The sequence below is a fragment of the Sycon ciliatum genome, chromosome 12, assembly GCF_964019385.1.
Source record: "Sycon ciliatum chromosome 12, ocSycCili1.1, whole genome shotgun sequence".
Classification (NCBI taxonomy): domain Eukaryota; kingdom Metazoa; phylum Porifera; class Calcarea; order Leucosolenida; family Sycettidae; genus Sycon; species Sycon ciliatum.
Window position 1 is genome coordinate 28,578,407 of NC_088654.1, and position 15,000 is coordinate 28,593,406.

The 15,000-nt window shown below is 48.4% G+C and overlaps 1 protein-coding gene across 1 annotated transcript in view; it reads right to left on the reverse strand.

The window, feature by feature from the left end:
• Window positions 1-960: 960 nt before the first annotated feature.
• LOC135828124 (uncharacterized) overlaps window positions 961-15,000 on the reverse strand; it is an 18,787-nt gene continuing 4,747 nt past the window's right edge. Inside the window, exons 5-13 of the mRNA XM_065340556.1 lie at window positions 13,223-13,343; window positions 11,600-11,739; window positions 9,805-10,017; window positions 8,205-8,325; window positions 6,180-6,224; window positions 3,493-3,906; window positions 2,169-2,202; window positions 1,583-1,730; window positions 961-1,023 (exon numbers count right to left, since the gene is read on the reverse strand). Of these exons, the coding sequence (XP_065196628.1) occupies window positions 961-1,023; window positions 1,583-1,730; window positions 2,169-2,202; window positions 3,493-3,906; window positions 6,180-6,224; window positions 8,205-8,325; window positions 9,805-10,017; window positions 11,600-11,739; window positions 13,223-13,343 (1,299 nt within the window). The remainder of the gene's footprint in view (window positions 1,024-1,582; window positions 1,731-2,168; window positions 2,203-3,492; window positions 3,907-6,179; window positions 6,225-8,204; window positions 8,326-9,804; window positions 10,018-11,599; window positions 11,740-13,222; window positions 13,344-15,000) is intronic.

Consider the following 15,000-nt stretch of genomic DNA (forward strand, 5'->3'; position numbering starts at 1 on the left):
GTTACGTCCGCAGTTGTTATTAGCGAAGTTGACTGTATCTCTTATCTGGGTCTTCCGCTACCGGGCACTACCCATACCTTTGAAATGTCCAAAACTCTGAAAGGAAAACGTTTCGACAAGGAAGGGACCGACATCTGGCACACGACGTTACCATTGCGACCACAATTTGGCAAATGACTAGAAATGTTTCCACTAAAAATCACCCACAGGGTGCCCTGCAGATCGAGGTGCCCGCAACTTCGATGTCCGGAAAGGAGATATACATATACGACTATGATAATCGGCTCATCACAGTTATACATCACTACCCAAAAAACGGTCCCTCTGTTTTGGGTCGTGGTGTATAACTGTGTGAAACACGAACTGTGCCTACAGTGGTGGAGCCTATGTGTTTAACATGAACTGTGGCTACAGAGGAGCCTATGTGTGAAACATGAACTGTGGCTACACTCCTACAGTGGAGTCTACACACCCTTAGGAAGGTGATCATACCCGAATGAGTTCACTTTTGGAAATTTGGTTAGTTTGAGGGGGAGGGAGTAGGGAGTGCGATCATTTTGGTTTTGCTCTCTTGCACTCCATGCAAGATTTAATGAAGCTGAGTCCCCGTCGCCCGATCTTGTCCCCAAATACCCCCCCCCCCGACCCTGCTGCCCGTGCTCCAGTTACGTCCTTGAGCAAGATCAATTCGTCATGATGTGCAGAGTAGGCTAGGTTTTTTTTTAATTTTTTAATTTTTTACAAGATAACCACAAACCATCATGGTGCAAACGCCGGCAAAAACGCACAGAGAGATTGCATACCCCCGTACTATGTGCGTTCTATTATGCCCGTGAATCGATTCATGAATCCATTCGTGAATCGCTCCCTGGCCATTCTCATCACCCCATGTGAATAGGGTGAATGGATTCCGAACCGATTCCTGCGCTCATGACATGAAATAGAACGACGAGATTCCTTTCATGAATTGATTGATGGTAGTGATCGAACACACTCACTGAGAGCCATGGCTGGTAGCACACGCTAGCAATGTAAACCGAAGAGACCAACAGGAAGAAGTTCTGCCTTTCACTACCTCCTCCCCCCCCCCCCCCCCCCCCACCACCACCCCCCCCCCCCCACACACACACACCACCACCCCCCCCCCCCCACCACCCCCCCACCCCACCCCCCCCCCACACACACCACCACCACCCCCCCCCCCCCCCCCCCACCACCACCACCCCCCCCCCACACACACACACACCACCACCCCCCCCCCCCCCCCCCCACACCACCACCCCCCACACCACCACCCCCCACACCACCACCACCACCCAGACATGCACTGCAGCAGTCTGCTAACACTAATGTGTGTACTTAGCCCAATCTCCACGTGTACACACATGAACACATGCACATGCACACACACATACACTCCGCCCCACCAACCAACACCTACACACACACACACACACACACACACACACACACACACACACACACACACACACACACACACACACACACACACACACGTGCATGCACAAATACCCCCCCCCCCCCACCCCACCCACCCACACAGAGAGTAAAATTGACGTACCGCTCTCCTCTTGGTGAAAATAATGGCGATGATGGCGGTAACAGCCACAGCAACACCAGCCACAATACCAACAATCAATATGGTTGGTGACTTGCTCTTCGCGGCTGCGCCTATCGGTGTAGTAACAGCTTGGTTACCACCGGAAACACTGGCAACATAAATAGCACGCACACACGCACACACACACACACACACACAGGAAATTGTCTCTGGAGAGCAGCGGCTGTGCACCAATGCTTCTCAAGCTTCACAGCAGTATGACGTAGGGGTTTACACCAATGGAGAATGCCACTGTTGTGTCCTGATTCCCGTGCACACAAGCAGCCATACATCACTACCACGCACAGTAGGATATGATATGATCACATCTTAAATTAATGAGCAATGTGATAATGCTAGTGCTACAAAAGTAGATATATTACTACTACTCACGGAACATGTGAATACGTACATGTGCAAGTGTAAACAAATCCGCTGATCCCCGACGTGCACGGTGTACAAGAGTACATAAGTACCTGAGCTGTAAAGTACACAGTACTGTACATATTCCTACTTCACATGCACTGTACAGGCTCACGAGACTTACCCATTGCCGGTGACCTTGTGCGTAGCAGGGGCACCTGGGCAGGGGCAAGGCAGAAGACCATAACAGAACACACACTGGCCATGTTTACAAAACTTGATCAACGACAGCACTCTCTAGGGAGATTGTGCACGGCATGAGGCAAGGATGTGCACAGCATGCATGCGTAAGGCATATACAGCACTGGGCAAAGAAATCCAACCTCATGAATAAAATAGCATTGCCGGGCGCTACGCAGCCCTATCACTACACATACTGGTCTGTGAACACTAACGCAGCGCTACTTTATTCACGAGGTTGGATTTCTCTGGCCAGCAATGTACGTGCAAGGCAGGTTACCGGTACTTACCATGTCTGATGTGCCAAGTGCATTGCCCATGTGGACGGCAAGGACGCTTGATAGATATTTGGAGAGAGGGTACATTTTGTCTCTAACTTACACCCGAATAGGATCTGCAGTCTTCGACCAGTTTGGTGTAGGGTCTGACCTACACAATTCCCACTGTTTCAGGAGCTGAATCTTCGCCTTGACCCCCGAGGGTAGTGGTGCTCCTGCGAATGTGGGAAGCTAGGTCTAGCCGAGTGTTACACGAATCGTGATTTTTTAAACCCGAATTCCATAGTTTCAGCAAACTAGTAACACACATACTATTTACTACAACAACTGGCGAAGAGTTCCGCGTCTGCAATGCTTTAAGCAGTAACCGTCTGGGCTTAACCCGCAAGCGGTGTTCCTCTGGCACGTACCCAATGGGCAGATACATGTGCCATTTTCTAGCCCCCACATTCCCACAGCTTTTCATACCACCTTCTCCTGGCATATATACTGGCATGGTCGGTACCCAATCTTCATGTTGCCTGATGATTGCGAGAGCATGAAACTTCAAGTCGCAGCAAACAAGCCTTGATTGTCCTTGTTGGTCTGTTCTGTGCCATTTTCTACACAACCTGTTTTTCTCGTTGTGCACGGTGAGCACTTGGGACGAACATTTTTTAGGCTCAGATGCGTGACTCAAAAGATGCGACCAGATCATGCCAAGGGCTATGGTTAGAAACATACTCACACAGTGAACAATCACAAGACTTGAAATACAGTGGGCCCTTTATAATCCAGCAATATTTGTGCTCCGGAAATTCGGCGGGATTAGTGAGGGTGCTGGATGAAGAAATCTGATTTACAGCTGCAATGTGCAAGAAGAGGACCTTTTGGCTGCGGAAAATTGTGCTGGTTTATAAAGGGTGCTGGTTTATAGAGGGTGCTGGTTTAGAGGGTGCTGGTTTATAGAGGGATGGCTGTAAGTTACATATACATGTGACAGAGACCAACCTGTTGGTGTGCCGTGGTGGTGACGACTGCCAGTACCCATGTTTGGCATCGAGCCAGTACCCGTATGAGCAGGTGTGGTGTGGCCAGGTCGGGTTCTGTACGGACGTGATCCAGTTCCGGTGAACGCAGATGTGGTGCGGCCAGGTCGGGTTCTGTACGGACGAGATCCAGTGCCGGTGAACGCAGGTGTGGACGGTCCTGGGCGAGTGCGGATCGGGCGAGTGCCGGTGCGAGTGCCGGTGCGAGTGCCTGTTCCGTGGTGAGATGGCGACGTGCGGAAGGGGCCGCTTCCCGTCCCGGTGTACACAGGAGTGGTCGGTGGATGTCTGCGGCTGCCTGTACCCGTCGGCTGTGGTCGACTGTGTGGTGGGTGCTGCCTAGAAGTGGAGGATGGAGGTGGTGGCATGCCTTTACCTGGACACAGTTGTACAAGACACAAGTTGGAAATGGCAGGCAACAGCAACGTGTTATGTTCCATCTTCCTATTTCCACGGTGCACTGCTTCTACTACTGTTATGCGCTATCTCAATCTCAAATTCTCAAATTCTCAAATTCTCTCCGTTATCGTTTGCAAAGGTGCCTCCCTCTTGGATGCACATGTTCTTTTCTCCTACTTGAAGTATGTATCGGCGCACATGAGTAACGATGAATCCGAGACCTTTGGTCGGAGGAGTGACTTTTGCCCCGCCCCCACTTCCATCCAATATCAGGACAGGTTCCGCTAGCTTAACTTTCTGCACATTCCAGTAGAAGTAAACTGCGTAATTCTTTCATTTCTTTTGTTCATTTGCCTTATGCAAAGACTAGCCAAGCTTGCTTGCTGATGTCAACGAGAACAAGCGTATAATAATAATAATAATATTACCCATGTAGGGCAGAGCTTTGTACACAAGAGAGTTTGGAAGCTATGTCGCAACGCAGAGTTGCGACATAGCTTCCACTCACAGCTTCCAATCACAGCTTCCACTCTCTCTTGTGTAATAATAATAATAATAATAATGGACACTGAAACAAAAATTGAACTATTATAGAAAATCTAAGTTAGAGAAATAACACTAAGAGCAACAACAGTGAAATTTACAAGTGTGAATTTTAACAATCAAAGCGAGAAATGAACAAAGGAGAAAGGAAGGAAAGACAACGTGATAACACATAACAGCAGTACATGAAACCTAGAACATTAACGGCCATGCTTGGCCGCACTAAACACGACACGTTACTTGAACAATTTCAACCCAATTATACTATCTTTCTGTACACACAAATTAGGCTTGTACAGACGCTGATAGATAGCTTCCAACACTTTTAACTGTAGTCCATAACCATGACGACCACGGCACAATACAGTGAACGAAGAGTCGGAATACGCACCCCGGCCGTTAATGTTCTAGGTTTAATGTACTGCTGTTATGTGTTATCACGTTGTCTTTCCTTCCTTTCTCCTTTGTTCATTTCTCGCTTTGATTGTTAAAATTCACACTTGTAAATTTCACTGTTGTTGCTCTTAGTGTTATTTCTCTAACTTAGATTTTCTATAATAGTTCAATTTTTGTTTCAGTGTCCTTTAGTACAACGACGATTCCTGATGAGTGTTGTACGAAAATATTAATAATAATAATAATAATACGAAGTAGTGGTTGCGACTTCGGCGATGATTTGTAAGAAAGGGTTTGCTCCCCACCCCTCTTCAGGCACAATCTTCCTCAGCCTACTCAAGCTCAACTGATGAGGGGTGAATTCCCCGAAACACTGTGTATTGAGCAGGGAGTGGTGCTTTCTTGCAGGTTTGCCGAGTCAAAGGTTCGATGGACTTCTCGTGTGCTCTGGATGGCAGTCGTGAGTCAGTCAAGTGTCAAGTAAAGTCGGCGGAATAGCGCGAGCTCCGGTGTGGGGAGCAAACCCTTTCTTACAAATCATCGCCGAAGTCGCAACCACTACTTCGTACTGTTGTGCCCAGCGCGGGCTTGCGACTAGTTGGTTTGGAGGTGACAGCGTTGCGAATGACCGAGGGTCCTCGACGTCTGTCTCACCGTCCAGGAGCGACACTGACTCACGCTGCTATCTGGTGTTCACGTGGTGTTTGTCGCGCTTGAAACGGAGCGTCTCTGTAAGTTTGTATCCCTGGTGATGTTTGTGCCTGGAGAGCACTATATAAGTGGTGCTCTTCAGGCACAATCTTCCTCAGCCTACTCAAGCTCAACTGATGAGGGGTGAATTCCCCGAAACACTGTGTATTGAGCAGGGAGTGGTGCTTTCTTGCAGGTTTGCCGAGTCAAAGGTTCGATGGACTTCTCGTGTGCTCTGGATGGCAGTCGTGAGTCAGTCAAGTGTCAAGTAAAGTCGGCGGAATAGCGCGAGCTCCGGTGTGGGGAGCAAACCCTTTCTTACAAATAATAATAATGATAATAATAATAGTAATAGTACAGGTCGCATGTCTCCCAAATAATGGGTTCCACGCATCTGTCAACTGTTTCATCATGAAATAGATTGCAGCAGGAAGAATAGCATACGAAAAAAGCCATATACAGGTTCTAGCACATGACAAGTACATGCCATTTTTTCTGTGTAATAAAAATGATAATAATTCTTTACCAGCGAGTTAGGGCGTAGAGTTTAATCAAGGGTCGCAAGAGAAGCTCAATTCATGCATTGCTGAGAGGCAGTTATGACAGTGCACGCTCTCTTACTTGTTGGTCCTACAGTGCTTGGTTTGTTGCTGGCCACTGTGCTGCCTGTGACAGGAAGAAGAACAGGGAAAGATCTTTTGCTAGCAGATTAACAGGGTGGTATACACGCACGCACCACGTACCATGTGAGGACAGCTATGCATTTTAATACAATCATAGTGTGTTGTTAATACAACACACGCACACACACACACACACACACACACACACACACACACACACACACACACACACACACACACACACACACACACACACACACACACACACACACACACACACACACACACACACACACACACACACACACACACACACACACACACACACACACACACACACACACACACACACACACACACACACACACACACACACACACACACACACACACACACACACACACACACACACACACACACACACACACACACACACACACACACACACACACACACACACACACACACACACACACACACACACACACACACACACACACACACACACACACACACACACACACACACACACACACACACACACACACACACACACACACACACACACACACACACACACACACACACACACACACACACACACACACACACACACACACACACACACACACACACACACACACACACACACACACACACACACACACACACACACACACACACACACACACACACACACACACACACACACACACACACACACACACACACACACACACACACACACACACACACACACACACACACACACACACACACACACACACACACACACACACACACACACACACACACACACACACACACACACACACACACACACACACACACACACACACACACACACACACACACACACACACACACACACACACACACACACACACACACACACACACACACACACACACACACACACACAAATACACACACATATACACACACGAGCTCGAGTATGCCACACAGATCCATACCGCTTCTGCAAGCTGACACGTTCCCAGGACATAATATACAGAGAAGCTGAATTGCAGAGCTATGAAGGAAATATGATCGAAAATCGAGATATTTTTCAGACCTTTGACGCTCCACTGTAGCAATAACAGTGAGAAAAAGAACACATTTCAGTCTCTTCAACATCATCTTGAAAAGTCTGATTCACTACAGTACTGTCAGGCGCCGAAGAACGGAGCGCCGAAGAACGGAGCGCCGAAGAACGGAGCGCCGAAGAACGGAGCGCCGAAGAACGGAGCGCCGAAGAACGGAGCGCCGAAGAACGGAGCGCCGAAGAACGGAGCGCCGAAGAACGGCACGCCGAAGAACGGAGCACCGAAGAACGGAGCACCGAAGAACGGAGCACCGAAGAATGGAGCGCCGAAGAACGGACAGGCTAGAATGTTACCAAGCACAGGATACCAATGTAAACACGGTGCATAGACACATGAAAATAAGAACGGTCTAGGCTAGCAGGCTAGCAGACTCTCCACTGTTGCCTTGTCGTCTTTTCACCGCACTTCCCAGCCGTAACGCACGGACAGCGCTCGGCTACTGATTATGCACGCCTGGGTGAAAACTTGGAAACAATCGTTTTGCGTGGTGTGACCGAGGACTGTTTGTGTGTCACAGGTTGGAGGTGTGGTGGAGGGGTTGGAGGCAGGTGCAAGGGAGTAGCTGGTTCCCCTTTTAGGGGAGTGCTCTTAGGTGTAGGATGACTGGTACATGTCATTCATGCCGGGTCATTGCGTGCATGCTGAACCTAGGTTGAACCTTTTCGGGGTGCACGTGCCCCCCCCCCCCCCCCCCCCCCCGTGCCCCAATGCGGGCTACGTGCCTGGAGGTGTAGTGAAACTCTAGGTCTTCTTCTCCTTGATCCCAATGGCTTCATGCATTTCATTGCCACCAAATCTCTCACAAAGATGCACCTTCATTATTGTACTACTTGGATGAACCGGACGACCCCGGACGACCCAGATGAAGGATGATGAACGTTCATTATTGTACTCACGAGTCGTGGCAGTGGATTTCGTTGCCGTTTGTCCAATCTTCGCAGAGCAGGACGTGGACTGAGCTTGGACCTGTGTGCCCCCGGCTGTACTGATGGTGCCACGGGGCACCATATCAGTCACCTGCATTCCACATATACACATAATAATTTACATGGAGAAATGGAGGTGGGGGGTGGGGGGTGGGGGGGGGTGGGTGGTAGGACACCTCCCCCGGGGAAAAAATCAAATTTGGACTATTTGAGGGCATCACAATCACTTTAGCACAGTTTCCAGTTTCCGCAATGGATATTATTATCAATTTTTTGATAGGGCAATCCCCACAGGCCTAAGGCCTTCTTACAGGGATATAAACAGGAGACATTCCACAGGAAACATTTCAGGGGGAGATGTTTATAATGGATATAAACATCTCCCCCTGAAATGTTTCGAATTTTGGCTCAAGATGGCCCTCTGGGGGCATCACAGTCACATGAGGACAGTTACCCAAGGCCATCACTGCCGGGGCAGCTGAGGCCGCTCCACTTTTGCCGCCGATTGCTTTTTAGCATACTGCAACAAAGCGCGATGATCAATCCAGCTCAGCGCAAACGTGTCAAATATTGAAGAATCCTTGTTCCTGATTGTGGCGTCTTCTTGGTTTGTTGCCGAATCAAATAGCCTTCCATTGTAGTTACACTGAAATGGACACTGAAATGGCACCAACTGCCCAGAAATGCTTGCAATTGGCTTCAATTTTTGAAATTGCTTTTTCCCACCTGGGGGGGGGCTCAGACCCATGTATGTATGTACTGCACATCGCTGTAAAGTCCATATACATGTATGTGCATGTATGTGTATGTATGTAGACTGTAGAGTGATATGCAGTACATACATACATGTATGCAGGAATGAATTTATTGTCATATTTTTGCATAGCAGTTTCTGCTATATGAAATCACAATTGTGTAGCAGTCTTTGATTTTGATTAGCATTTTTCTTTGAAGGTTGGGTGTTTACAACATTGTCCTTCTTGAGAGTGATGCCTGAAAGCCAATTTGCAAAAAAAAGACTAAAGCATACATGTGCACGCATGCAGATTGAGAGTACCTGCACCACCTACACTGCCCTGTATATGTGTTACTCAGTGACAGTGCAGGCCAGGCATGGATAGTCTGTATGTATCGCAATTTTCTGCGAGTCACGGTGAATTTTGAGTAGCAGTTAGATCGATTTTGCATCGCAAACTGCGATGCGATACAGGATAAATTCATCCCTGGTATGTACTTCAAGTACACACACTGTATTGTATAGTGTATGCACTGCAAGCAGATCTATTGCAAGGCACAGTGTCAAAGGTGCTTGCATGACGGAGATCAGCGGTAACAGCCAGCGAAAGCCCACTGGCATGTGCATGTGCGCTGATCAAACTTGAGCGAGTGAGTGATTCATGTGCAGTCCATTACCGTGTGTGTGCTTACATCATACGTAAAGGCATGTACTGGTTTGTGAACTGTGCAGTGCAGTGCAGTGCAGTGCAGTACAATGCAGTGCAGTACAGTACAGTGTATTTCAGCACAGTACAGTACAGTACAGCACAGGGCACACATGTACAACACTCACCTGATAACGGTAGCATCCGATGATGTACGGCGGCTTGAGCTCCGTTATGTGGTAGATGTAACCCTTGGTCGGATGGGTACGGCCGTTGCAGATATCAAGGTCGGTGGGTTTGACGCCGTTGTCGCTCAGTGGTCCGTAGACGGGGATGCCGTCAAACGCATATCCGATCTTGGGCGAGTGCTTTCCAGGTGTGTCGGTGAACAAACATCCAGCCTGCAACAGCACACGAGCATGACCAGCAGTAACGGGGACACTACAGGTTAGAACGGAGCGCAAAGAGCTAGTCCAACAGATACAGGCAGTGTACCGTACAGAGCTAGTCGAACAGATACAGGCAGTGTACAGTTAACGTTGCGTATAATGACACACGGCGCGGCATCAGAAAAGTGTCCTTGTTCGCGAAGTGTCGTTATACCCGAAGTCTCATTATAATTATGTATTTCAGTTATGTGGGACTTTGCTCTAGGCATGGAAATTCTGTCATCATTCGCGAATTATCGTTATATCCGCAGTCGTTACTAGCCAAGTTGACTGTACCTCCGAAATCCTCCCAAGTCAGCTGTGCATTTTTTTAATATCTATTCTTTTACAAAAACACAAACCATTTGACGGTATAAAGCAGCAAGGCAGCGATGAGACATATGGAATGGCAGGAGTGGGGTAGACGCAGGGGCACCTATGCCCACCGGCGGCCTTGCCTTCCATACACTATACTGTAAGTCAACAAATACTCGGCGCATTATTTATTTTCGGCCTGAGCATTTTTGGCCAAAAATTTGTTGTGGCCGACATTTCGTTTTGCAAGGTTCAGTGTGACAGTGTACGCAAGCAGCAGCAGTACATGCCGAAATTTTTTAAATGCGACCAAGATGTACGTAGACTCCCTCGATTTAGGCTATTAAAGGCCTGTGGAGAATCCATAAATACAAATACAAATACAGATGTGTTTTAGGCCAAGGTTTAGCCGAAATTTAAAGGCACCAACAACTTGTAGACTTACAGAAGCCAGGACCCAAACTGAGAAATGTTACTCCTGGTTAGGTGAAAGTAAATTAACGTATCCGTTCCCGAAGGGAAATCAAGATGGCCGCTAGCACCCGTTAAACCCTAGCGGCAGATGCAGCGCCTAACGGTGGCCTCCTCCTTGTAGCTTCGGCAAAAGGCCCCCGCTCATCTTTCCCAGTACGACCCCCCCCCCCCCCCCCGGGAAATACCCGCTGAGCTGCATGGTATGTGAGTGAACATGCCGTCATGTACATGAACACATCTTGTAGAGTGTACGCAGAGTGTCCATTCATCTCGCAGGACATTTGCCTAACTCAAACACCACAAGGACTTGCAATCAGAAAACACCTATTTAATATTTTGATTTGGGCCAGTATGTGTGCGCGGGCGCGCACGCGTGACTCTCTCATCCTTCTTTTTCAAATCTCTGTACGTTCATCCTCTACATTCCTATATCAAACTCCTTTATATGATGGGAATCAAAACAAGCAACAACAACAATGGTGACCACGACGATGACGATAACCACGGCGACGGCAATAGCAATGGCAGCAAAAAACATCATGACACTCCTGGCCAGACACTTCTGTGCATACATTCCAGGACCGCAGGAAGCAGTTTTTCCTCGGTCCCGTGGTACCATGGCCGTTCATACAGTTTGTGTACGATTAGGTGGATACACCAGCCCTCCACAGGAGGAAACATGTGTTGGTGGGTGAAAAGTTGGTCCGGTAATAACCTGATCAACCGGACCGGTTCCGGCTCGCCTGCATTCCCACACATTACTGACCTTTGGGGCTTGGTGATGGTAGTGATATGCCCCAACCATCTGCGGATGGCCGTAGCACAAATCCATGACTTCAAAGCCGCCGCTGGTTGGATTCATGGCATCCTGATCGTTCTTGTTATACGGATTGAAGAAGGGCACACCTGAATAATATACAAAGTGAGCAAGGGGAGAGATAGATAGATAGATAGATACTCAATCTGCGGACAGCATGCTGTTTCGTTCTTTGTGAACTCATAGATAGATAGATAGATAGATAGATAGAGAGAGAGAGAGAAAGATGAAGATAGATAGAGAGAGATAGTGAGACACATGCAGATAGAAAGATAGAGAAACAGAGATAAAGAGAGGAGATACATGGAAAGAGGCAGACACATTTGCTTGATCTTGGCATGAAACGTTCATTTAAATAAAGCAGCCATTATCCCCTCTCTGACTTGTGTTCTCAGAACCTGCTCATCATTGTCAGCCTGAAGAAGGCTTAACAACATTGCAAAATAAAGGCGTTAGTACGGGACATCAGCATGATTGGGCTTGTGTTAGAATTCAACTTCACTTAGGATTGAACTAAGTGAGGGCTTTCGCATTCAAGAACAATATGAGAATTCCTACTTGGTATTCTGATAGGATATACCAGTACAGTCAACTTCGCTAATAACGACTGCGGATATAACGACAATGCGCAAATAACGACAGAATTTCCATGCCCAGAGCAAAGTCCCATCCAATGGTAATACATAACAATGATGAGACTTCGGGTATAACGACACTTCGCGAATAAGGTCACTTTTCTGATGCCCCGCCGAGTGTCGTTATAAGCGAAGTTGACTGTAGATGACATTGTGCAGGCAGGGTAAGGGGCCGTCCCTAACTATAGATATCTTACATGAAACGGAAATGCTTCATTCATGGGTGGGTGTGTCGAGGAGAGCTTCGTTTTGAAAAGTACTGATGGCATAAGCATCGATCCATTCTCGCTGTCAAGGCATAAATAATTTTACGTTCAGGGTGTGTGTGTGTGTGTGTGTGTGTGGGTGTGTGGGTGGGTGTGTGGGTGTGTGTGTGTGTGTGTGGGTGTGTGTGTGTGTGTGTGTGGGTGTGTGTGTGTGTGTGTGTGGGTGTGGGTGTGTGTGGGGGGGGGGGGGGGGGGTAGGGTTGTGACTAAACTTGTTCATTCCGTGGCAATTATCGATAATGCCGGATGGCGCCTATGACAACGCAAACTAGTACGCTGCAGGATTCCCCTTACCACTCGGAACGGCTGAATTAGTTTGATGTGACAGCGGCCTTGTACCATCAGTAAACCAGTCAGGCACGCAGGCAGGCACGCAGGCAAGCAGGCAGGCAGGCAGGCAGGCAGGCAGGCAGGCAGGCAGGCAGGCAGGCCACTAGTCTCTGGTCACCTGTCACCCAGTCAGCCTGTTACCCAGTCAAGCACCATTCACCGGTCATCATTGGCCCAGTTGTAAAGCAAATTCGAAGGCCACCAGTCAGCAAGCCGGCCAACGATCAAGCATTCAGCCTGCACACCAGCTCACTTGTCACTCAGTCAGCAGACATATCTTGTTCTCCTCACTTGCGCTTTCCCCCTATGTTACTCTGTCCCCTGTGCTCTGCTACACTTACCATTCAGGGCAAAGCCAATGGGGCCCATCGGCATAGCTTTCGTGTTTTGCATGATGTTCTGTGCTGGCACTGTGGCTTTCTTCACTGGAGTCTTTGGGATCTTCCACTGGTAGTGCTGAGCCTGCGCCAAATCAGATAAGACAGCGACGATAGCGGGTATGTGACTTGGCGTATTTTGCGGAGTATAAGACACACTGGAGTGTACGCCGCCATCAGACATTTACCCTGTACATGTGTGGTCATTTGAACATCGCAGTGTGCCGCCGCCGCACTGACTTTTCTAATTTCCAGGCCAGATTTAAAAGTCCTTTTAAAATCTTATAAGTGTGGCTTATACTTACTCCGGACAGTACGGTACCATTTTCGGGAAATTTGCTGAAGGATGCCTACGGCCATTGCAATGGGCTGATCTCAAGTGTACCTGTTCTGATCATGTAGTGCACGTCCATAGCCCAGGGTCACGTTGGGGGGGGGGGGGGGGGGGGGTGACAGGGCATGTACACCCCACACACTCAACATTTGCCATTCACTCAGAATGTGCATGTTTGGGCTCTCGGGGTGAGGGGGGAGTGGAGTTGAAATATGCCGGGTCTATTGCGTAGTCAATATTGATTGCAATGTTCGGTTGTTTCACAGCAAAAAAACTGAAGCATCACTTTGTAGAAGAGCAAGGCTATGTTTGGTGCAAGCAGTTTTCTTCTCTTCCTGTCTAACAAAACCATTGGAAAAGAGTTTGTATTGATAGAAATCTTGAAACATGGGATCGATACTTGGGAGAAATTGAACAGAATAAATTGAAAACGTGTGACCATTTTTCAGTCATTTAGCTCGCGCTGAGATTTTAGTGTAGCGAGATAAATCAGTTGAATGGATGCAATTCGTCATTCCGAGGCTCTTGTAGTGTGACCACGGTCAAACAGCAAGGTGCCTGGAACTCAGCTCAAGTTTATCGTAAAGCACAGCCGTGTCTTTTAAACTGCCGTCTTGTCTCAGCTTGAGCCCAGGTCAGTCCCCCTCGACCCCCCCCCCCCCTCCCCCCATGTTGGCTGATTGAAGTGTGGAGCAAACGGACTGTCAGAATGCGTTACCCTTATAATTATAGCATGGGGCAGAGTACGGTGACAGAAAAACCTGGTGTTAGTAGGGTTGTGGGGACATTGTACGCACACATACTTATGCCCCCTCTCCCCCCCCCCCCTCAAACACATACAAATGCCCCCTCACCCCCCCCCCCCCCCTCAAACACATACAAATGCCCCCTCACCCCCCCCCCCTCAAACACATACAAATGCCCCCTCACCCCCCCCCCCCCTCAAACACATACAAATGCCCCCTCACCCCCCCCCCCCCCTCCCCTTACACCCCTACATACATGTACATATACCGTAATGTCGCGTATAAAAACCGTTCTTATTCCTGTAGAAGCCGATGTCCAGTGCTAGGCTTCTATTCAAACCACGTATCTCTATGTATGTCAACACTAAGCCAGGCTTATGTGTTGACAGTGTATCTTAAAAATCAGGATTCTATTCAAAACAGGATTTTATACAAGATAGGCTTTTATACAAGACACTACAGTACCTCCCCCCCCCCCCCCCACACATACATACATATGTACATGTGTGTCCCCCCACACATACATGTACATATGCACTCCCCCCCCCCCCCCCACACACACACATACATAATTCCCTCCCCCTACTTACACATACATATGCCCTCCCCCCCCCCCCTTCCCAACACATACATGTACATAATGCCCCCCCCCCCCTCCCACA